The sequence below is a fragment of the Myotis lucifugus genome, unplaced genomic scaffold, assembly GCF_000147115.1.
Source record: "Myotis lucifugus unplaced genomic scaffold, Myoluc2.0 scaffold_33, whole genome shotgun sequence".
Lineage (NCBI taxonomy): Eukaryota > Metazoa > Chordata > Mammalia > Chiroptera > Vespertilionidae > Myotis > Myotis lucifugus.
The window spans coordinates 4289589-4316030 of NW_005871081.1; the positions used below are offsets into that span (position 1 = coordinate 4289589).

The 26442-nt window shown below is 37.0% G+C and overlaps 1 protein-coding gene across 1 annotated transcript in view; it reads left to right on the forward strand.

Annotated features, from left to right (window-relative positions):
* Positions 1–25643, forward strand: part of FAM155A (family with sequence similarity 155 member A) — a 573560-nt gene extending 547917 nt beyond the window's left edge. The window contains exon 3 of the mRNA XM_006086914.3: positions 24465–25643. Coding sequence (XP_006086976.1) covers positions 24465–24754 — 290 coding nt within the window. The 3' untranslated portion in view covers positions 24755–25643. The remainder of the gene's footprint in view (positions 1–24464) is intronic.
* The last annotated feature ends 799 nt before the right edge of the window (positions 25644–26442 follow it).

The following is a 26442-nucleotide window of genomic DNA, read 5'->3' on the forward strand; positions in this document are numbered from 1 at the left end:
TGTATCCTCAGTGCCCACAGAAGTGTCTGACACATAGTGCTCAATAAACAAATATGGAATGAATTAATTCATGGGTGACAGCCCAAATGAATCTGTGGCGGTCCTTGTTATAAGTGAGAAGAGGCCCTCCAAGGTGGCGGAGAAGTCCAGGGAAGGCAGGGGTGCAGGTGATACGCTGCAGGGCCGACAGGTGCCTTCTGCCTGATTCCATCAGCCAGAGATATTAGTATTCACGAAAAAAAAAGTTGACAGTTAGATGCACTGTAACAAAACGTCTCCCCTTTGGAGTCAATAAGAATATCAATATTGCATTTTAAAGCCATTTGTCCCTCACATTCCATCCTCCTGTCACATGAGTTATATTGACTCGTGTTGAATCGAGCTCAGACCATCCTTCTGTGCCTTGCTTACTCACCTGGAATGCTGGGACTTACAAAAAAGCCCAATAAATGATGTGCTATCTTACATTATGGAATTTACATTTTAAATGGGTATCCCAAATTGAGTGTCATGGGTCGAGTGTGATCCCTATCCCCCAAACTCATATGCTGACATCCTAACCCCCAGTACCTCAGAATGTGATCTAATTTGAAAATTGGGTCTTTATGGAGGCAATTAAGTTAAAATGAGGTCATTAGGGTGGGTCCCAATCCAATACTGATTAATGTATATATTGATTTGCTAGGCTGCCATGACAAGATACCACGGATTGGGTGGTTTAAACAACATAAATTACTGTCTCCCAGTTCTGGAGGCCCGAAGACCAAGATTAACGTGTTGTTAGAGTTATTTATGTGGAGGTTTCTCTCCTGTGCCTCCTTCTTGCTGTGTCTCACATGGTCTTCCTTTTGTGTGTGTACCTCTGGTATCTACATGTTTGCCCAAATTTTGTCTTTCTATGTGGGCACCAATCATATTGGACTAGGTCCACTCTAAAGACCTCATTTTCCCTCCGTTTATATGGACACCAATCAGATCGGATGAGGATCTACCCTAAATACCTCATTTTAACTTAACCATTTCTTTAAAGGCCCTCTCTCTAAATATGGTCACATTTTGAGGTACTTTGAGGAAGTTAGGGCTTCAATATATCAATTTTTTTAAAATATATTTCTTTATTGATTTCAGAGAGGAAGGGAGACGGAGAGAGAAAAACATCAATGATGAGAGAGAATCACTGATTGGCTGCCTCCTGCACACCCCCCACTGGGGATCGAGCGCGCAACCCAGGCATGTGCTCTTGGCCGGAATCGAACCCGGGACCCTTCAGTCCACAGGCCAACGCTCTATCCACTGAGCCAAGCTGGCTAGGGCTCAATATATCAATTTTAGGGCACACAATTTATCCTCCAACAATGTATTTATAAAAAGGGGAAATTTGGGCATGCAGGCACACACAGCGGGAAGATAATGTGAAGAGACACAGGGAAAGAAAATGGCTGTGCATGAACCAACCTCACCAATGCCCTGGTCTTGGACTTCCAGCCTCCAGACCATAATATCATAAATTTCTGTTGTTTAAACTACCCAGTCTGTTGTACTTTGTTACAGCAGCTCTTAGCAATGCCTAACAATTTTGGACTAAAACAAATATATTCTATTTGTGTGTTTAAGAATAGAATAATGTCTAACTCTTCTATGAAGACAAATTTCCCGTACTTCAAAAGTTTTAGAGGATTAGAGGAGAGGGAGCAATAAAAAGGAATTATAAGGGCAACAAGAGAGCTCAGCCAAGAGGATTTAGACAGGATAATAATTATGTATAGTAATAAGAAGAGAGCATTAACCCATACAGATCATTTTAAATTATAAAATAAAATTATTTTTGTTAATTTGATGACTCTCCTTTTGAAGACATTTAGAACCACAATCAATTTGCAATGCTGTTTTGTGTGCTGTGTCCAAGTTTTCATGGTTTAATAATTAGAAGATTTTAAAACTGAGTCGGAAAACCCTGCATCTCAGGAAACTTCAGTTAGTGAATTTTTATTTGGGAAAATCTAACCACTCTTTGTACTTTCTGCCCAATATTGCTGTGAACTTAAAACTGCTCTAAAACAATCAAGTCTATTGAAGGGAGAGAAAGAGGTTTTCAAAAAAAAATCAAGCCAAAAAAGCTCTATCCAGATAAATTGTCTTTTATTTGGGAATGTGTTTATCTTAATCATTTCTAGCCTACTCTTGTGGTATTATACAGCCTAATAGTTTTATATAACAGTTTTATGAAATGTGTGGATAGCTTTCAAATTCCAAGTTTTAATCCTTATAAAAGAATGATTTATTTCTCTGTTCATTTCTATTACTTTTTTTCCACAAAGAGATAACTTTTAAAAGCATGGAGAAACTTGTATCGATAAAAACATCAGATTTATTAAACATCATGAGCTCCATCAATTAGCACTAAAAGAAGCAAATGTGAGCATATAATGAGGGGAAACTCCATATGTAAAGTCATGGAGTTTTAGAGCCGAAAGGACCCACATTGTTATCCAGCTCTCTTCAGTGAGCTTCACGTTGGCTCCATGGACTATTGGGCCTGGACTGCTAAGGAGAATTGGGATCTCTTGGACTGGTTCATTGGGGATGATAGATATGGTGACCACTTAAAAACTGTCTGTAGGAATGAAGTAGCAGGCGGGGCTTTCTTGACTCATATTTGTCCAACAGGATACTTAACAATTACATCTAGTACATAAGAAAAATTAGAGAAATTAGGTAGCTTCACCAAGTTCACATGAAGGCCAGCAGTAGAAGCCAACATACATCAGACTTCCTACCTAGCATAGCTTATTGGTCTTCTGTACTCTTCACAAGATTTTTTTTTTTTTGTAGTAACTGGAGTAGCCCACCTCCTCTTAATTGTGACTTTTTCATTTCTCAAGCTTGACTCCAGAGGGCTGTAAATTCTTCCTGCTTTCATTATAAAATGCCTCTATACTACAGAGAAAAGTCTAAGAATACAGATGGAGGATGTATTTAAAATTTATGTTCTGTATTCTTTCTCCTAAGTATTTTCTCTTGCATGTCCACTCATTCAACAAAAAGTTGCTAAAGACCCCTTGCATTAGTTTTCTATGGCTGCCTGAATAAATTGCCACACACTTAGTGGCTTAAAACAACACAAATGCATTACTCACAGTTCTGTAGGCCATAGGTGGGACATGGATATCAATGGGCTGATATCAAAGTGCCCACCAGCTGTGTCCCTTCTGGAGGCTCCAGGAGAGAATCTGGTTCCTGGTCATCCAGATTGTGGGCAGAATCATTTCTAGTCTACTCCTGTGGTATTAGAAGGGTATACAGCCTAATAGTTTTACATAACAGTTTTATGAAATGTGTGGATAGCTTTCAAATTCCAAGGACCTTGTTTCCTTGGGGGCTGTCCACCAAGGATATCCCCAGCTTCTAAAGCCACACATATTCCTTGGCTTGTGGTTGTCTTCCCCCATGTTCAAAGTCAGCAATAGAGGAACAAGTCGTTTGCTCATCACATCTCTCTTACCCAGGATTTGGCCTTCTTCTTCCCTTTTTAAAAGCTCATGTGATTAGATTAGTCTCATTTCCAAAATCCAAATTATAAGTTCAGCTAATAAGCAACCTTAATTCCATCTGCATCCCTACTTCTTGTTTGTCATGTTACAAGATATTCACAGGCTCTGGGGATGAGAATGTGGACATCTTGGGGCCTGTCCCTTTGCCTACAATATCTATTATGTGTGAGGCATTGTGCTAGATTGTGGTGGTTGACACAAGATTAACAGATGTGGTTGATAACCTCAGAAACACATGTTAATCTGCAGAAATAAGTAAATGCTGGACTGGAGGCATTGAATGTCAAGTGATAAATATAGAGGAGGAAGGAAATAAATTACTATATCTTTATAACTTTTCTGGGATGTAAGTATGGAGAGTGTTGTTATTATCAGAAATCTACAGGGGTGAAAATGGAATACAGAGAAAGTATGTTTTCCCAGGTTTAAACAGATTATTTTCTAAACAAAGATAAACTCCATGATGAAGATTTAATAGCCTCCAGACTACTTACTGTGTATATATGTCATGACCATTATTATTATAACGACTCCCAGCATTATTACTGGCTAGTAATTGTGAGTGATTAGTATGCACAAGACATTCAACCAAGCACTTAAGTTACATGATCTCATTAAATCTTCACAGTGTCTCTGTGAGGAGAGTGGATGAAGTGGTGATGTCTCTTGCAAGTGGAAGAAACCTAACTAAAACTGACTTAAGCAAAAGAGAATTCATTGGTTCATATACAGTAATTGAAGTGTCCAGAGATAATTATCAGGATATATTATTCATTAGAGATAGATAGATGATAGATAGATGATAGATAGATAGATAGATAGATGATAGATAGATAGATATGTTGACATATGTAGATATATTGACACATAGGAATACATGAGAATATTAGCTATAGATATGGAACTATCTCTTTCTAGTTCTAGCTCCAGCTCTAGCTTTAGCTCTTTTTCTCCTCTGAGCTCTACTTCTCTCTTTGTTAGTTGATTTTACTAGCAGCTAAATATATATAACCTCTCAGTTTAGAAACTGCAGCAGGAAGAGATTACCTCATTCCCAATAATTTTCATGGAAGTCTTGCCTTACAGCTGCACAGTCTTGAGCAATCCCTGTAGGAGGGGAATGGAATGCTCTGGTCAGTCAGTTAGTCAGGGCCCTTCTGCATGTGGAGCTGCTACACCAGCCCCACCTGCACTGCATCCAACAAGTGGGGGAGGACTATTCTCCCAAATAAAATCTGGGTGCTGTTCCTAAAAGGGACAATAGATGTTCCCTAAACTAATAACAGCTACCCACTATACTACTGCCCCTGTCTCCAAGGAGACCAAGGAAGCCCAACTGAATTTCCCAGCAGGACTCTGCTGGTAAATGCCCAGTGACAGCTCAAAGCAGTCTCATCTTAAATATTGGGCTTACTGTTCCTATGCCACCCAATAGTTAAAGAAAAGATGCATGTCTTTGGCAATCTAACCATTTTGGTCAAATACAGTAAAAACCCACAGCATGCTTTCTGCAAAGTAATATTTATTGTAATTTTATATTAGTAAATGTATGCTTAATCATTTTTAAAACATTTAGTATGTGCATATAAGCAAAAATAAAATAATCATAAAAACCACAATCTACTACCAAGGGGAAATCATTTTATACCATGAGTAATGCTTCAAATTATTAAATATGCATCTATAGAACAACTTAATGTTTTTATAATAATACAGCAAATAAGTATAATGTAAATTATGTGTCTTACTATTTGTAAAATTTTTCATTTATATTTTTGCTATATAAAAATGTTGTATGATCATATATGCATATTTATTTACATTCACTTCTGATTTATTTCCTTAAACTCATGGATTGGACTTAGAAGGTAAAAGGCCACATAAAACCTTTAGGCTTTTGATATTTATTGTCCAAAACTCAGAAAGTTTATAACAACAGAGATTCTCCCCAACAGTGTATTACACCACTCATTTCTCATTCCTTTGTGGACACAGGGTATTATAATGAGTATTTCTCTCTCTTTTTTTTTAAATCTTCACCCAGGATATGCTTATTGATTTTTAAAGAGAGGGAGGGAGAGAGAGGGAGAGAGAGAGAGAGAGAGCGAGAGAAACATCAATGTGAGAAACATTGACCAATTGCCTCCCCTACACTCCCAGACCAGGGAATGAACCCACAACCCACTTATATGCCCTGAACCAGAATCAAACCTGCAACTTTTTTGGTGTATGGAATGATGCTCCAACCAACTGAGCCATCTAGCCAAGGCTATAATGAATATTTCTCTTTCTTATAAGTAAAATATTACACATCCTTATTTTTTCAATTCTTTAAGTACTATAGTATTAGAGCTCTTTTACATTGGTCCTTTTATTTCTCTTTTATTTGCCTATTGTCTAATTTTTAAATTTTTAAAAAATATGTTTTTATTGATTTCAGAGAGGAAGGGAGAAGGAGAGAGAGGTAGAAACATCAATGATGAGATAGAATCATTGATCGGCTGCTTTTTGCACAACCACTACTGGGGATCGAGTCCATAACCAGGCATGTGCCCTTGACCAGAGTCAAACCTGGGACCAGTCAGTCCACAGGCCGACACTCTATCCACTGAGCCAAACCAGTTAGGGCTAATTCTTAATTTAATACATAATCTTTTCTTCCTTCCTTTCTTTCTCTCTCTGTCATTACCCATGAGCATTTTCCTTTCCCAGCATCTTTGTTTATTGTAGGAAACAGAATTTTAAAGAATGCAGTTTTACTTACATGGAGTAGAATGGTTGACGTATCAAACACTGTAAATGTCAAGTGGAGGGGACTAAGGAGCCCAACTTCTCACTCAACACATTGCTTTATATTGATTTTATTGCCTCTGGGAGACAAATATAAAAAATTCTTTTATTATTCTTCATACATATTTTCTCAGTTTAATAGGTATTGCTAAATACACACACACATAAATGTAATCAGTGGAAGACAGTAGAGATCTAAACTATTGAAGGAATGACCATATTTGTCATTATAAAGAACAGATTCTAGGTCACTCAAATGAGAGTTGTAACTGAGTGTTAAATTCTGTTATTTGTCCAAAAAAAGAGAGACTAATTTCCTTGTATTGTATCTCTATCACTTTAAACTTATTCTTTGACAAATTAGCAACCATTGTTAGACTCCTTTCATTGTGTGAATACTTGAGTCTTGTTTTTTCGAAGTCAGATGTAAACCGATGATACCAGAGAGCGACAGTCAGGAAGAAACACATAGAAATAACTTAAGGTGCCATTGGATGAAACGAATCATAATTATGCCCCTCTGCTTGGTCTTGAAACTAGGAGAATAAACAATTAATATGCTGCTGCCTGAGATATTTCCTTTGGCAACTGATGTGCCAGAATCTCACTCTGTGGAAAATATGTGTGACTATAAGATACAACTTTGTTTTTAATGGAAGTATGCATTCTAATGAGTGATATATTCTTCAAATGGACCTACATTCCATCCCTCAAACATCTACCTGCCTGTCATTAATGTCATTGCTTCCAATGTTTTTTCTAATTTCTTTTTTTTTATATTACTTTATTTTCACTTGAATGTCCTACTTCAAATGTTGAAACTACTGGAAATCAGTTCAATTCAAATCTGACAAATAAAGGTGGCTAATCATTCTAGTTAATATTCTCTTTGTTAGATTGAATATTGACTTTAAAATATTAAGACTGATTTTCTTATCTGGTCCACAAACTGTTCTAGAATATTTTTCTTTTTATTAGAGTCAGTGTATTGCCAACTTAAGTTCTGGCATTTGTTTTGAGTAAAAACATTTTGATTCAAATCACAACTGTTTTTGTTCCCATTTAGTGTTTCAAAAACTGGTGCATCAAATTAGGAAAATGATTTTCCCTTAACTCATTGAAAAGAAAGCATATTTCTGAAGTCAGGGTCTATTTATGAGGTGTTTACATGCCTTGAAGCCATTAACGTGTGTCTACATATGCATGAGTATACACAGACGTTGGGATAATTTTGTATGTATTCTGTGATTACACGGAAAGTCTGGTTTTCTCTTTAGAAAGAAAAGCAGGAAATGTTGTTTGTACTCTAAATACATTGATGGATCAAAGCATTAGCAAAACTGTCTCTTCAATCACAACTCATGGTTTGAGATACTGCAGCCACAGAATTATTTACACAGTTTCCTGTTTTCAAGGATATTTCCTTTACAGACTCATAGTTACCAAGAATTTCTAAATTTAAAAAAAGACTGGGATATATACTAACCAATGACACTGATTTATGATATGTGAACCCCACTGAGCCATTTCCAGAGAAAAATAACAAAAATAAAGAGAAATAGAACATAATAGGTACTGTTCTTAACAAGGAACATAGTTTTCTTCACATGGCTTCTTAAGCGATGATGCTGAACTCACTATATAGCTCAGCAGGAAGTCACAGAAACATCCCAGGAGAGAGATCCAATTTTTTCACATCCTCCTGTGATATAGATTCATATGACACACTTTCACAAATTTCTGTGAATTCTTGAATGTACTTTGTGAAATTCCTTTAAATACTCTTCCTCCTTATGAGAGCAATCCAACCGGAAAAGTGAAAGCATCTTGCAACAATACTTTGTTCCTGGTGATGGAAGAGAAGGAGTTGAGCTTTTTTTAAAATTCCTTTTGCATGTAACTTTCACCAGATCCACTTGGAGCCCCTGGTACGTGGTAGCTTATCAGAACAGGAAGAAGGATGAGTCTTTCCATACACCAGTACCCAGTGCATGAACCTTGCATTGTTTTGATGCTTGGTGCAGATGCAAACAGCTGCACTCCTGTGCCTAACCTCTCTTCCAGTAATCTGTATGGCTTTCCTCCACACCACCCTATAAAGTCTTCATGAAGGCAACCACTAAAGGATTCATTAGGGAAAATTAAATGATGTATTTGGTGAGTGTATATTTTCTTTGTTCGTTAACTGTTTTCTAGTTTCTTACAATACATTTTTCATAATAAAAAAATCACTGTAAGCATTTAGGGGAAAACAACAATGTGAAATATGATATTTAACAGAATTTGCTAGTTTTCTGTTTAAACTGTATTTTCTCTGGCTGCAGACAGTCTTTGTTCCAGTAAAATCCTGGAAAACTTTAGGACCCTTTGTTGAGGAAATTCTCTGCTTAGCTTCAAGATATTTCAAATGCCCAATGTATTAATCAACTTAGCGTAGGTTTTAAAGAATGAGTGAACTCTCTGTAGAATATCTCTGCCATTTTCACGTGGGCCTTTGATTTTAAGTTTAATTAGTATCATTTTCAGTTTTTAGAGCAATCTATAGTCTACATAATGTATAGTTAGCGTTCAGCCTTGATGCAGCCACGTATTTATTTGTATGGCCTGTTCTTGAGCGTCTGTGTCACTTTTCTCTGTGATATGTGTACTTATAGTTTACCATTAGGTTAAATTGATTTGCTTTGTTATCTAATGTATTCAATCGAAACATTCTCTTATAACTCGAGGTGTTAGTGCATGCATTATTCCTTGGTTCCTTCTCCTCATTAAGCAAATACTTATGTTCTTTTGGAGATAAGCAGCCTGCATGGAGTGAATAAATGATCCTTACTCTCAGCAATGTCAACTAGAAGAAAAGCAATATAATGTTATTAATATTGGTTAGATGTAAAAGTGATGCCAGACTTTATTCATCATACATATCTGATATACCTGCTCCTACACCCCTAAGAAAAAAAAATGAATCCTTTAAAATATATACATTAATTACTTAACATTTTCCCTTGCTTCAAAATAATACTCTATAAATATATAAACATTCATAAGCCTAATTCTTTTTGCAGATGGTCACTATGATTTGGAAATTGTTTTCTAGGTTTTTTTTTTCCACTTGACCTCTAATTTTATATTGTTTTACCAGCTCAGTCATAAAATAACTCTAGAAAATTAGCAAATTCTCTAGAGATCACTATTTTATTATCTTTACCTTTAAAAAATAGTGAACACAATTTGAATGCCAGTGCTGATTTTGTATTTCTGTAAGTTATTTCTAAATAAATCCTAAGGTATAATTATGTGAAATCACTATTGTAGCAAATATAAAATGAAAAAAAATAATAAAGTTGAAACACTAATTTCAAAAACTGTTTCTGCAATGCTAATAATTTACAGCAAAAGAAAAATTGTCTTGATACTGAGTATGAGTGTGACTTCTAGATCAAATCGGCAAGCTGAAGCCAAAATTTTACTTCTGAAGTGTCTCTAAACCTATGGAAATTGAAGTAAAAACTACAAAATAAGACACATTCAAGAGGTAATGAAACCTAGAAAATGAGATGTTATTAAAACAGACTTAAAATTACATACATATATGAGAAAAGGCAGATGCACCATTTAGAATACTGCCAGAACTGGGAGAGCCTTCAGAGCAGGCTCTAAAACAGACCTCAGCAGAGGTGGCAACTGTTCTTCCAATAGGATCCTTTGATGATCTTGGTTTTGTTTATGGAGAGTACAGAGAGAAGCAGAATGAAAACACCAGAAATTCCTTGAGGATGAAAGACTATTGGCAGAAATATGGTCATCCCCATTCCTGTATATGTAATGGTGGTGTTTGCCCACAAATACCATGATCTGCTTTCTAAAGACATTGAATGAGCTATTGAGATGGATGTGAGCAAGCCTTAATACTTTTGAGAGTCAGAGGGAAGGAGCTGCAATTTGTCTAATTAATCTCCATGCACACATCCTAAGAAGAATTGTGCCTCCTGGACAAACTTGAAATTGAAGGTGACAAGAGTGTAAAATGTTATGTGGAAGGATCAGTATCCACTGCCTGTAAACCTGATGGGGAAAAACAAAAAAGGAAAACAAAGGTGCAAGTGGAGGAAATGATAAATTATCAAAGCATTCCTTGAAGGAATTTCTCCAACGTGGAGGAAAACCATGGTTTCAGATTGGAAGGGTCTAGCAAAAGAAGTTACGTATAGACATATCTTTTTGAAATTTTAAAGTACAACAGATATATGGAGTATTCAAAGAGATTTCATAGAGGATAAAAAACTTAAGCCCTCATGAAATGAGGAGAATATGAACATCAGTGAGGTAGGCAGGATTCTGACCTCCACACTCTCCCTTGATGTTATGCCTATAAACCTGCTACATTACATGGCAAAGGGGACTTTGCACATGGGATTAATTTACTCATCAGCTTACCTTAAAACAGGGAGATTATCCTGGGTCATCCAAGTGGACCCCTATAATCACAGAACACAGAAGGGTTGGCCACAAAGGTAAAGTAGATCTGAGAAATAGAATCATGGGAAGAATTCACCCACTGTTGCTAGATTTTAAGATGGAGAAAAGGGCCATGAGCCAGGGAATTCAGGTAGCCTCTAGAAGCTAAGAATCTCTGGTTAACAGCCAGCAAGAAAACAGAAATCTCACTTCCACAATCACATGAAACTGTATGCTGTTATTCATTATCAGCTTTAATAATCAAAGCCAATACCCTCCTTTTAGCCTCAGGACACAGAGTAGAGAAACCAATCGAACCAACCCAGGCTTCTGACCTACAGAACTGTGAGATAATAAATGGATGCCATTTTAAGCTACTGTATCTGTGACAATTTTTTACAGCAGCTAAAGAAAATGGATATAGATTTTGGTACTAGAAGTTGAGTGCTGCTGTAACAATTGTCTAGAAATATAGAAGTGCTGTGCTAGTAGGCAGTGGGGGAAGATGGAAGAATTTTGAGAGGTGTGATAGAAAAAGCCCAGATTACCTTGCATAGGATGCTAGTAGAAATAGGGGTTGTAGACGCTGTGGCTAAGGGCTCAGAAAGAAATGAGAAATGTGTTCATAGAAATTGGAAACATGATATATAGTATGAGAAAGCTTAGCAGGATTGTGTCCTGCAGTTACATGGAAAGCAGAAGTGGTTAAGTGGTGAAGTTGGCTCTATAAGCTGAGGGGATTTCCCAGCGAAATGTTTAAGGTGTTACCTGGTTTCTTCTTACTGCCTTTACTAAAACACAAAAAGAGAAAGATAAATTCAGAAAACTGAAACAATAAGAATCCATGATTTGATGATTTGGAAAATTTACAGTCTACCAAGAGAGCGAGAGATTTAAAACTTTGCTGCCAGGAAAGCACGTTCTAGAGAAAAAAACAAAAAACAAAAAAACGCTCGAGGGTGTGGCTGTACAACCATTCTGACACCTCAGAAAGCTTGCAAGGTCAGAGTGTTCAGTTACACAAAAGGCTTCTGAGGAGATTAAAGATCCCCTCAGCCATCTGAGCAATAGCCAAAAATAGAGAAACTATTATCTAGGAAAGATCCGTGGAGGAGCTTCTTATCTAATGGAGTGAATCCCTGTGACATAGATAAGATTCTCACAAAGTTGTTGAGAATTTTAGACCAGCAACAATACTGCCAGCTTGGACTGAAAGGGACAGAGACGGGTGAAATGAAGAAATGCTGGCTATTGGACGTCTTCCTCCCAAATGATCTGTCAAGAAACGTGCTGATGAAACTACTCAGCTGCAAACATATACTACTGTTCATAAAAAAAAAGAAGGGTAAATCAGAGGGGGCAAAGCTTGGAGCCCAGAGAACATTTTTCCCAGGTCTGGAAACCTAGTGGAGTTAGTGCAGGTGGATTTCAAATTTGATTTGGGCCCATTTTTTCTTCCATTTTTCTCCCTTTTTGAAGCAGAATATCTGTAATTATTAGTTTACACCTGTCTCACCACTGTATGTTGGGAACATAACTTGCTTTCTAGTTTCACAGATGGAAATAAATTTTATCCCTGGATGGATTATGCCCAGATCACATCCATGCCTAATTTAGATGATTTAGATAATGAGATTTGGGGGGATTTAAAACTGATGAGATTCAGAGATTTCTGCACTTTGAGTTGATGCTGCATTTGGGTGGAGACTCTGGGGACCTTGGATGGGGTGAATGTGTTTTGCATGTGGCATGAATGTGAATCTTTGGGGGCCAGAGGGACTGAATAATGCCCCCTTCAAAAGATGGCCCTAGCCCAGTGATGGCGAACCTTTTGAGCTCGGCATGTCAGCATTTTGAAAAACCCTAACTTAACTCTGGTGCCGTGTCACATATAGAAATTTTTTGATATTTGCAACCATAGTAAAACAAAGACTTCTATTTTTGATATTTATTTTATATATTTAAATGCCATTTAAGAAAGAAAAATCAACCAAAAAAATGAGTTTGTGTGTCACCTCTGACACGGGTGTCATAGGTTCGCCATCACTGCCCTAGTCTAACCCCCAGAACTGGTGAATGTATTACATAGCAAAAGGGGCTTTGTAGATATGATTAAGATTATAGACCTCGAGATTATCTTGGATTATCTACCCTGGCCCAATCTAAATGTATGGGCCCTGAAAAACACAGAATGCAGATGAGTTAATCAGAGAGATGCCATATAAGAGACAGGAAAGATATGGCAGAAGGAGAGTTTGGAGAGACTGGAAGAATGAGGAAGATTCCATGTACCATTGCTGCCTTTGAAGGTAGAGAAAGGGCCCATATCTAAGGAGTGGGGACAGACAAGTTCTAGAAGTTGAGAACAAACCCAGCCAACAGCATGCAAGGAAATCAGAACCTCAGTCCTACACACACAGAGAACCAAATTCTGCTAACAAACTGAGCTTTGAAGCAAATCTTCCTTATAAACTCTAGAAAAGAACTCAGCCTTGCCAACATCTTGATTTTGGACTTCTGAACACAGAGCAGAGAAACCAGTCAACCCTTCTAACTTTTGGTATACAGAATGGTGATTAAATAATTTCATGTTGTTTTAAGCTGCTAAATTTGTAGTAATTTCTTACAACATCAATAGGAATTTCACACACAGCACTGGATACTAAGCCATAGTGAAGTTGTGTTGCCAACGTTATTAGAAGAAAAAGATTATGAATGTAGGATGTGATGTGGAGGAGAAATATCTTTCAAACAGAATAAAGTTTGTTGAAATTAAATATATATACTTTGAAAGTTTACCTTCCATATATCACATCTGAAAAAAACTGAAGTTTTACTGTAGAACAAAAAAGTAACTGAAGAAAGAGGATAATATAGTCTTCATGTTGATGATACAGTAACAATAAATTGTAAGATAACTAGTGGCCCGGTGCATGAAATTCATGCACAATTCAAATATAAAGCTACCAACATTTTCACAAATTTTATGAAAATTTAATTAGAAGAAATATTTTAATATTGCTATTTGCCCTTTATAATGGAAGTGTCAGAGATGAAAGAAAATTAGTAAAATGTATATGAAAATAATATATAAATTTATTAATAAGTAAACAATCACAAGATATAACAACAACAAAGACATGATATAAAAACAACAAAAACATGATGTAAAAACAACACTGATACAATGACTGATAAATTGATTAAACTTATTCTAATATCTCCCTGTATACCACATTAAGAGTGAAAACACTTTCAGAGTGCTTGACTAATTTCCCTTGTGATGAAGTATTTACAACTTTAACTTTAACATCACACGCTCTTCGAACTTGAGAGAAAGCAACATATAACTGACCATATGTGAAAACAGGTTCAGGTAGGAATATTCCTACTCTGTTTAGAGTTTTTTCTTGTGATTTATTAATAGTCATCGCAAATGCTGGCATCACGGGAAACTATCTTCAAATTAATTTAAATGGGAGGCCAGTGTCAGATAAGGACAAATCAATTCTTGGAATCAGAACAACCTCTCCTTCTGCAAGGAATGTGGTTCCCTCCTCCCTCCTGTCAGGGTCCTGGGTGCAGGTGAATGGGATTCCTGGCTGGCAGGCTGCTGACAGTAAGCTGTCCAATGGCTGATTCTGTGAGGAATGGGGCTCCCTCCTCCCTCATATCAGGGTCCAGTTTGAAGGCTGGCCACGCCCCTGATTGTGTGAGACCCAGAGTTCCACTGCGCCCTGGCTGGGGCCCAGTTCCCGTCTGCTGCTGCCGCACCCAGGTCGGGGCCTGGAGGGAGCTCCCTCCTGCCAGCAGCCTGCTGTTTGGTCGTCCATCCAGTTGTTTAGGTCACGAGGGCCCCTGGCTTTTTATATATTAGGATATCTGTGCAACAAAAGTAATCAGTTCATATTACAACATTGGACTTGGTATAATTATAAACTGGATAACTTAGTGATATAAGAATGAAAGTATAATATTTTTTTGATTACTTGAAAAATAGAAGACAATTCAAATATAAAGCTACCAACATTTTCATAAATTTTATGAACTGGTAAGTATAAAAAGTGATCATCTATTTTGCCTAATACAGGGGTGGGTAAAAGTAGGTTTTTGGTTGTGAGTATGTGAAACAGTTTCTATTCTTGTGTTGTTACTTATTAACCAGTGTTTTATTTTCCATACAAACAGCTGTAAACCTACTTTTCCCCATGCCTGTATTTAAAATACTTTGAATAACATTGTAATTAAATGGGATTAAATTAACTCTAAGGACTTTAATTTTTTTTTACTTTCAATTTTTAAATTTAACATATAGAACAAACAAACAAAAAAAACCCAGGAAAATGTAAATGTGGTTTTAGAACAAAAGAAATAACTGGCCAACTTTGGGGATTAATAGGGTAAAACAGAATTATAGTGACATGAATTTACTCAGCTATTTCAGTTGAGAATAATTAGCTGTGATCTAAAAATCACTGGAATAAGAAATAGTTGCATGAATATATTGTTTAGAACTATGAAGGTAATCACTCCCAACAGAAAAACAAACAAACAAGAAGCAAAAACAAAAAACATCCAAAGGTCATATTGGATTATGTCCCCAAAATTACCTCAACTTAACTTGATTAAGACATTTAAGACTATTTCCAAATAAGGTCACCTTCTGTGGTACTAGGACTTAGGTTTTTAACAATCCTTTTGGGGAACTTGATTCAGCCTTTAACACACATAAATGAAATATGGAACCTAATAAAATATACTGTACATAAAAAAAGGGAGACAGATTTTGAGAGTCAGAATAGCATACACTTGAAAAAAGTTACTACAAGGATAACTTTATCATTATATCCTCTCAGTAAAATTCAGTATATGAGGACCTTTTAAAACATGGAGAGAAGAATGAATGGGAATTTGGCTGGGAAGTAGGAAAACATAATAATGGATTTAGATTAAATAAAATATTTTAGGAAAACAAAAACTGCAAATCTGTATACATGTACAATATCAACCATAGAGAAGTTGGAAAAGCAAAGTGGCAGATAAACTTGAAGAATGCAAAGGCAAAGTTCAAGGTGGAGATGAAGAATATAAAAATGGTGACAGGGGATGTGATAAATTGAAAACATACAAAACATGAAACTGAAGAAAGGAAGAATCAAAGATATATGAGGAAATATCTCTTATTGACAGATAAAGGTGGTTCTCCTCATTCTGCCAAAATTAAGGAAATTATATCAAATTGAAAACATTCTTAAATTTTGAAAATGAAGAAAATATCCTGCAAATTGCAAGGGGGAAAATATCACATTTGACTAGGAAGAAAAATACTGAGGTCACACTTTTCTTTCAAAGAGAAATATTTGCAGCTTTGTTTGCTATATGGGAATCTCTCTTGAGGGCATCTGGTTGGACAAGAAAAATAAATCAAGTAGATCTGCTTCCCTAGAAGTGTGTCATTGGAACCCAGCAATCCTGACCAAGAGAGAAAAGCAATGAAGTCATGTATGCACATGTACATGAAAAAGAAAAGATTTGCCTGCAAGGGGCTGGGAGGTGTGCAGCAGGCAACAGATTAATTACAGTGCTATGTTTGCCACTCAGGTGAAGCACACCCAATTCCATGTTATTCTATAATGCTGTTCTTTAATTGCCTGGCATGCTGTTGGTCTTGTATTTCAATAAATAGGCTGGAATTTTTCTAATATTCTTCCCACCACCTGTTTTTTGTTGTTTTGTTATGTTATGTTCACATAACTTAGCTCCAGTGGGTTTCTGTTAATTGCAACTAAATAATCTCTGAATTGAGATAAGTATAAAACAATATGCAAATATTTTTAATAATCACTGGAAGACATAAAATGATAGTAATTTGACAATCCTATGTAATAAAATAGTAATATGCAAATTGACCATCACCCACAAACACAAGATGGCCGCCCCCATGTGGACACAAGATGGCTGGCAGGGGAGGGCAGTTGGGAGGGACCAGGCCTGCAGGGGAGGGCAGTTGGGGGCGAACAGGCCTGAAGGGGAGGGCAGTTAGTGGTGACCGGGCCTGCAGGGGAGGGCAGTTGGGGGTGACCAGGCCTGCAGAGAAGGACAGTTAGGCATCTATCAGGCTGGCAGGGGAATGGTTAGGGGGCGATCATGCTGGCAGGCAGGCAGGCGAGCAGTTGGGAGCCAACAGTCCCAGATTGGAGAGGATGCAGGCTGGGCTGAGGAACCCCCCCCCCCCCCCCTGCACGAATTTCATGCACCGGGCCTCTAGTAAATAAGCATAAAACATCTGATGATAGCCAAAAGAGGTTGTGGGATAAGGAGTTGAAGGAAGTACATTTTTAATTTCCTTATCAATAATCCTAATAATTAGGTACATATAGGTTCAAATGGATGTAATTTTAAAAAATATAAGTTCTAGTAAAATTAATAACATACATTTAACAAATTATGAAAATATGAATCTAAATATGCTCACACAGTATATGATGGAAAACAAAGGAAATGATAAGCTTTTTTAAACGTTTGGAAATGTTATTATCTGCTGAAAGCAAGACCAACCACTAAAAATCCAAAATAAATGTAAATTGATTAAAATCTCCTTTTCAATCATTGTGAAACTCATAGATGTAGAACATGATAGACAGAAAAGTATAAAGAGACCAATAAAGATTAAAACAATAAAACTTGAGAAAAAGAAATGAAAAATTCATTTTGCAGTGGCAACAGAAAGAATAAAATACCCAGGAATAAGCTTAACAAAAAAAAATGAAGGACCTATATACTGAAAATGACAAAGCATTATTAAAAGAGATTGAAAAATACACCACAAAATGGAATGATATCTCATACTTATGGATTGGAAGAACAAACATAGTTAAAATGGCCATATTATCAAAAGCAATATACAGATTTTATGCAATCCCCATCAAAGTCCCAATGTCATTTTTAATTAAATAGAACAAAAAAAATCATCAGATTTTTGTGGAACCACAAAAGATCCCAAATGGACAAAACAATCCTGAGAAAAAAGAAGCCCAAGTTACCACTCTACCTGACTTCAAATTATACTACAGAGCTACGACAATCAAAACAACAAGGTATTGGCAGAAAAACAGACACATAGACCAATGAAACAGAATTGAGAGTCCATAAATAAAACCAAGTGTATATGTGCAAATACATTTTCACAAAGGAGCCGAAAATATACAGTGGAAAAAATAAAGCCTCTTCAATAAATGGTGCAGGGAAAACTGGAAAGGCATTTGCAAAAGGATGAAACTAGATTACAGTTTGTCCCCATATAAAAAATCAATAATTCAAAATCTATATATGATATGCAAATGGTATGAATGTGTATATGTATGTTTATATTATCCTTTTAAATGGTGAAAATAAATTCCAACTGTTTCTTTCTTTTTTTTTTAATCCTAACAAATTCATATTTGGAGTGATTTTCCTCCTCTTTTTACTTCACTGTTTTCTAAACTTTGGATTCAAAAATATATTAAAGTATGTTACTAGTTCAAATATTTGAAAAATTAGTGTCATAACTCCTTGGATTTAAAGATGATAAAAGGTAAATTGCTGGGATAATGAAGGATTATATTTAAATAATATCATATGTTTATACTAAGGATTTCCTGAAAATATTTGACTTCCTTGTACTTAACTTATATTTATAATGACTATAGTAGAATAGAGTAATTGTGTTGAGTGGTGAAAAATAAGGTGTTTCTGTGAGTGGGTTAGAGTAATTAAAATCAGCAAAAGAAATTTAATTATATGTATTTTAACCACCTTCCTAATTTATAATGGGAATAATTAAAATATTATGTCATATTTTACTATCCTCCAGGTACTATTCTAAATAATTTATATGTATTATTTAATCCTCAAAAAAACTCCACGAGGTTGGTATTATAAGATTGAGCAATAATTTCTATAATTATTCTCATTCAATGACAAATAGCAGGTAATGATTCATTATATATTGCAAATAGAACATTTTGTAAGCAAAATATTATATCAGAACAACATTTCATGAGCTGAAAATGTGCTTTTCTTTTCTAACCCTAATCAGTTAGATATTTGTGCAATGTGATTATAGTTTAAGAAATTATTTTCATTTGGAAATATGTTCTTATAGTTCCTTTGAGTGATGAGAAGAGTTAGCCACTATAGGTAGGCTTCCCCGGGAAGCATGTCTTTTACTGGGGTGGACACTGGGAACTATACTGTTCTGTGAGGAAGTCAGGGAAGGAGGTTTCAGAAGAGGGAAAAGATCTCAGGCTGGGATGGCCCTTCACAGATTCCCTGATTCTCAAAGGCAGCTGCCCAGGGTCCCAGAAACTTTAGGTAAGGCTCATCCACGGGTGGTTTCTGGGGAGACACTGAGGCGGGATCTAATTGCCTACAGCATTCCCAGATGGAAGGGTAAGTGGCCATGTCCTGGGGGACCTCTGGGTGATGCACCCCACCGTCCATCACATAAAGCAAGAAACACTGGACTTAGCAGGCTGTATGTCCTGTTTATTCATAAATGTATCTAACAGAGAAGCAGACATCTGTCAGGGTTCAAACAGAGCGGAATGATATAGAGAAAAAAGCAGTACCATTTTCTAGGCAAACCCTAAAGAAAAGAAATTGTTTTGAGGCATAAATCCAAAAGAATAGAAGAATAGATAAGGAGACAGTAACCAAAAACCTCTTAGACACAAGAAAGAACATAGATGCGTGCTCAAGGATTTGCTGAGGGCAGGAAGCAACAGAGAGGAAACCAAGCGTCAACCAGATTTATAACCTGCACATCTGTAATTCCCAGACTCCCTCCAGGCACAAGAATTGATAGTGGAAGATGTTTGGAGGAGGCAACAAAATATGTTTAAGAAGCTGTTACATCTCCATAGCCCGTGCCCACCTCTCCAACCTAGCAATTCCCCCTTCCTCACCTTAGAGAAAAGACTTGGAATATTTGTGTGTGGGATGGGATCTATATTTTCAGAGATGACTGCAGAACATTATTGTCCTGTGTGACCCCAGGAGGAGTTAAGGTAGGGGCCCAAAATGAGGATTAAGTGAGTGCCGCATGCACACCAAAGGTTGAGATTCTCCCCCAGCCCCTACCCCATCCCAGTGCCTTCTCCCATCTATCTCTCAGGAAACTGGCTCCCCAGCTTTCGCACTCCTGAACAGGTATTGGATATTTCCTGGGTAACCCAAACAACCTAAGGAAATCATTTAAAAAATGTCTCCATCAAAGCAGTTGAGGCAGGTCATCCTACAGTGTAGCTCACAGCTCACAATCCTTTTTAGGTGCCGAGATCCCAATACTTTTTCATGTAAGCAGACAATCTAGAATGTGCAGACTTCCCATGTAAAAAAATAAGAGACAAACAACAACAACAACAACAACAACAAAACCAACAAAGTGATTTGGAGAAAACAGAGCCTATGCAGAGAGGAAATAAAACATGACAAATAAAATAGCTGCAAATATCTGAGAGCAATAAAAGAATAGATTGCAACTATGAAATGAGAACACTTAAAAAATAAAACCTAACATTGAGAATACATAAAAGTGCCCGTGAAAATTAAAATGTGGTAGAAAAAAAAGAGAAAAACTCAATAAAATTATTACAGGATAAAGCTCACCAAATCCTCTAGAATACAGAGCAAGGGATGAAGTGATATCAAATAGGAGAGATGAGATAACAAAATTAAAGGGCAGGTCCCAGAGGACCAAAAACTTAATGTGGGAGTGATGCTCAAGCACATATGAAGGATACAATTTTCTAAACCAGAATCCCATACTCAGCCAAACAATCAATTAAATATGCAGCAAAATAAACACATTTTTAGGCATACAGCATCTTAGAAACTTACTCCCATGAGCTTTTCCATATGAAGATACTAGATGACATGGTCCAAATTGAAAAAGGAGGCAGAGGATACAGAAAATAGGGAGTCCAGAGGAGAGAGGTAGCAAACATCCCAAAATGATGCTTCATTAGGGTTTTCAGGCTGGTAGCTATGTACCAGGCCTAAAAAAACAACCAGTCCAGATAATAGGCTCCAGGATATATTTCTTCAGGACGATAAAACCGATAGAACATCTGACTCAATTGAAATAACTGGTAAAATATTTGGGATTGAATTAATAAGTACATAGAAAACTGTAAGATATTAACTCTAGGAAAACATTGGTTTAATAATGGGAAACTAAAGTTTACTACTTGGCTAAATTAGCATTTTTTTTACAACATCCTAATAAAGCAAAGAATGAACACTGAACTCACTACCAGGGCAGAATGGGGATGGTGGCGGTATGGTGGGGATCATATAAGCTGAGGAAACAGGATAATGAATGTTTTATCCTCACATACAAAATGAAAACTCAAGAAAAGCACAAAGTAGGCTATTTACAATATGGTGTTAAATACAGAAACGCTAAAAGAGTGGCAGTTGCCTCTAAGAAGAAAGAATTCAGGATGGGGGGGAATTTTTTTATTATTTTGTAAGAAGTCTTACAGAATTATTTGGTTGTTAAAATACATGCATGTATAACTCTGAATAAAAATTCAAATTACAAGATGCACAGGGGAAATAGAGTATTCACTTTGTCAGTCAAAAAGAGGAATACATATATTTGTTTGAATGAACATCTTTATCTTTTCTGAAATGACTTTACTGATAATTGTAAATCAGCAATCTAGCTATTGAGCTAACTTGGAAGACCTTCTTATTGGGGTGACATTATTAAACATTTTCTGACTATGAACATTCTAAAACATTGATCTAAATGACCTTTAGATTTCTATTCTTATCATCTTAACTGTAAACTCTTTTCTGTATAGAATATAATTTTGGAAAACTTATACTTCAATAAATGATTAGTCTTACCAGTAGTTATATGATATAAGAAAATATCATACAATGAAAATGTCGCAGCTGCAGACCTCATTAATTCAGTTTTTTTTCCATATTCTATCTAGGCGAAGGTGAAGTTTACCTTTGAATGCCTAAGAAGAAATGAATATTGTAAGCATCATTATAAGGATATATTGGTCATTTATTTCAAAGAAACTGAAGATTGCAGTGTATATCATTTAATAGATTATTTTTATTAAATAAATATATATTGAGTTTATTCATATAATAAATGCTCATCAAGTATCTGTTTTGCTCAGGTCTTCTGCAACCCATTGGAAACGCAAAGCTGAAAATATATAGTTCTTGCTTTTAAGTTGACAGATGAGTAAGGAAATTGACATGAAAATGAGCAATTGAGAGTAAAAGAACTAATAATAATTGCTCTATTGAAGTTACACAAAATGCATTCACAGCCCAGGCATGTGTGTGCAGGCTTCACACAGGGAATTTCCTGTGAGCTGAACTTGAAGAAAAAAATGAGAATAGGTATATGAGTTGATGGAGAATATACCAGCAGCTTGGACAATGATACAGATTTGAGTGAAAGTACCACGTGTTCTGAAAAGAACCGGGAGGAGTTCAGGATAGCTGGAACAGTGAGCGATAAGTCTGGAGAGAGAGGAAAGAATATTTTAGATGTATTATTTATGTGGCGTCATGAGACACTATTAATTGCTATTATTATTAACTAGAGGCCCGATGCATGAAATTCGTGCACTGGGGGGGTGGGTGTCCCTCAGACCAGCCTACACCCTCTCTAATCTGGGACCCCTCGGGAGAAGTCCGACTGCCTATCCCACAGGGATTGGGCCTAAACCGACAGTTGACATCCCTCTCACAATCCGAGACTGCTGGCTCCCAACTGCTCGCCTGCCTGCCTGATCACCTCCTAACCACTCCCCTGCCATCCTGATAGATGCCTAACTGCTCCCCTGCTGGCCCAATTGCCCCCAACTGCCCTCCCCTGCAGGCCTAATCGCCCCAAATGCCCTCCCCTGCTGGCCATCTTGTGCCCACATGGGGGCAGCCATCTTGTGTTAGGGCATGATGGTCAATTTGCATATTACCTCTTTAATATATAGGATGGTAGCCAATTTTTAAAGCATATTTATGTGATAGGCACTGAGCCAAGAACTTTACATTCAAAATCTAATCCTTCCAATTGCTCTATCCTTATTTTTCAGTTTTTCAAGCTTGAGTGTAATATAATAAAATTTGTGTAGAAACTTCATTCTATCAGTTTGAGACAATGTTTCAGTCCAGTGAAAAAATGGCTTATGCAACTACATAAAACATGCCATATGTATAATATAGCAAGAAACAATGTTGAAAGGTAACGAGTAGCCAGTTATTTTATTCTTTCTTTTTTTAATCCTCATCTGAGGTTGTGTTTTATTGATTTGAGAGAGAGAGAGAGAGAGAGAGAGAGAGAGAGAGAGAGAAACATTGATGTGAGAGAAACATTGATCAGTTGCCTCCCATAAGCACCCTACCTGGGGATGGAACCCACAACCTAGGTGTGCCCTGACCAGGAGTCAAACACACAACCATTTTCTAATGTATAGAATGATGCTCCAACCAACTGAGCCACTAGGGCACCAGTTGTTTTACTCTTTTCACCACTTTGAAAGTTTCAGAACTACCCATCTATCAATTGTAAAATAAGAACAATGTGTAATTTTAAAAGAAGAAGGAAAAGGGGAAGGGAGCAAGAGAAGAAGCTCTCCAGGAGGGAATAAACAAGAGAGAAAGAGTGCGAGAGTGAGGGTGTGAGATGGACAGGTATTCACTGAAAGGCAATGCTGAGGGAGGATAGTTTTTGGAAGTGGAGAAAATCAAGATCAGAGAGTGTCCTCCTGTAGTGGTCCAGGTGAAAGATACATTTATATTATTTATTTCATTTAAGCCTCAACTGGTCCCATTAGGCAATCATCAATAGAATAGCATATGGAAGAATAAAAGAAACATTTAGAAAATAAATCAAAAGGAAATGGTCACCCATTGGATGTGTAGATAGTTATGCCCATTCTCTATCTGCCCCCCAAGACAGGGGGATAGAAGACATAGTGAGGTTCAAGAGAGGAAACAATTAGGAAACATGGTTCCTAAAGCTATGATATTTTGATTGGTTAGTTATTTCATTTAGCACAACTAGTTGATGTTACTTTAGGAATTGCATTAGTTAGTCATTTTCCTGTTAAAGAAAAAGGATAGTGGCATGTCCCTGGTCACCAAGTTGATCTAGAACCTCAGGTTCTGATTTTGATCTAATAACATCTTTCATTCTATATTCATCACAACCCAGAACTTTCATGGTATGACCACCAGGAATATACAAAGAACACAACTTAAAAGTGCTGGTTTGTAAGTTGTCCTTGAATTGTCTAACTATAGACATCAGCAGTTGTCTCCCTTCTACCATGTAGAAAACTTTGACTTAATTTTCTTCCAGATATAAGGGGATACCTGCCTGTTTTTCAAAGTGTTTATTTACTGCTGTTACTATTTGATTAGAATGTATTAAATAAAAAAAACCCTGACTTTAAAAAAAAAAGTGATGGTTTGAGAGAATGGTTGGCCATTTATCCAGACTGTCTTGACCTTCCTTCCTTTTACAAAACGTTGCATTGCTTGTATGATTTTAGTGGATCAGAACACTGACGTAACAGCTTCTCTCTACTATGAGCTCCTTCCCACGTCTTCCTTTCCTGTTAACCGTCCACTGTCTTCATCCTGCAGGGCTCTACGAGACCTTTCTAACCAATGATGAACCAGAATGCTGTGACGTCAGGAGACAGGAGCAAAAAAACAACCCATCCAAAGGAACGGTGGACAACAGTGGCTCCTGTCACAGGACGTCGCTCACAGTTTCCTCAGCAACAAGACTGTGCAACAGCAGACTCAAACTGTGTGTTCTGGTACTGATTCTCTTACATACAGTGCTCACAGCCTCAGCAGCACAGAACACCACGGCACTGAGCTTTGGAGGCATCAACACGCTGGAAGAAAGCTCAGCCAATGAGGACTAACAGTGGAAGGACAGAGTGTCACCACAAAGTGTCACCAGAGCAGCCCTGGCCCACCATGAAAGCGCAACTGGTCAGATGTCACAGGGACTGGGTGCTTTTACCCTCCAATCACTTCTTGCAGGGCCTGTAGGGTAACATTGAAAAAGATGGGCCTGAATCCAAACAAGGACACAAACACAGCTTTTTATTGACTGAAAGGCTGCCAAGTGACTTCTATTTCTCACACCATTTTATACACTGTGTTTTAATGTTTGGACGTTTAATTTGCTTTGGTTTTGGTTTGGGTTGATTTTGTTTGTTTGTTTTTTGCACTTGTTAATACAGGATTTATTTTGGGGGATGCTTTCTCAGAGGTAAACTAAGTCTTTTCACTGTCTTTCTCTCTCTAATATATATATATATATTTCTAGTCATTGTGTATGTTCATCAGATAGTTCTGTCTCTATGTCCTGTCAGTTTCTATTAGAGGAATGATTGCTATGACTTTGTGGTATAGCAAAAAATAAACAAACAAAAAAAATCATAAAAAAGAAAAAAAAAGACAAAAAAAAGAAAAAAAATTAAAAAGAATTTCCTAACTCTCCCTCCTGCCTTGGGAACCTGCACCCTCCCCGGCCTTTCCTCCCCTGGCCCTCCTCTCTCCCCTCAGCAGACAACATCCGCTTGCTTCTGTCTGTGTGGCCATGGTGAATGGGCGTGCACGCTCTGGTGGGCCTCTGAGCCGCTGTTGCACAAACCCACAACGGAGCAGACAAGGGGGTTAGCTGAACAAACAAGTGTTCCCCATGATAGGTGGAATCAGACAGTTGAACACATTTTTATGTTGAAAACAAAATAAAAGCAAAGAAAATTACCATGAACTATTTCGCTCCCACTCCCGTTCCCCAAGGCCCCGGTCCTTTCTCACTGATCAGGTGGCTCCGAGTGGCCACCTCGCATCAGGGTGAGAAGAGGCAGAGAGTCCTTCGGAAGGTGGACTTTCACTGTGACTTCAGTTCTGTTGCAGTAACCTGGGAGCCCATTTTGGCCCTTGTAATGGGGACAAAGAGGCCAAGAACACACATCTGGATTTATTTTGCCTCCTTTATTGTTGACAAAGGAGATAGTAGAGATGCTCAAACACCTGCAGTATACAGAATATACACAATTTTACTCCAGTATTTCCCCAACATATGGTTTTAAATTATTCCAGGTATAAAGTGTATGCAATTCTGCATTATCACAAAAAATAACTTTTTTTAAAAAAAAGAATAGGTTAGCCATTTTCATTCAAGTGCAAAAACTGTATCACTCTAACATGCTCTAGATAGTTGAAGAAAAGAGGAGAAATCTGATTGCTCTGTTTGTACTTTTTTCTTTTTGTGGGAACATTTCACCTGCTGAATGTCTATGAATTTGCTTTATATAAAAAAAGGCTTTTATGAGTTTACAGTAGAATCAGTGGAAGGAAGAGTTAATAAGGGCTGTTTTTAAAAAACCAAACAAACAAAACAAATAATTAAAAAAATACTTTACATTCCTTCCTATTCTCTAACTACACTTGGGAAGTGCACTTCAGATATGTTTGCTGTGTAGCTGGGAGATGAAGGAAAACCATAGAAAAGGTCCTCTTAGCGAACAAAATTTAGTTATTGACTTTATAGCTATGAAATTCCCCCAGGCATTTGTTTTTGTTCAAACAAACTTTA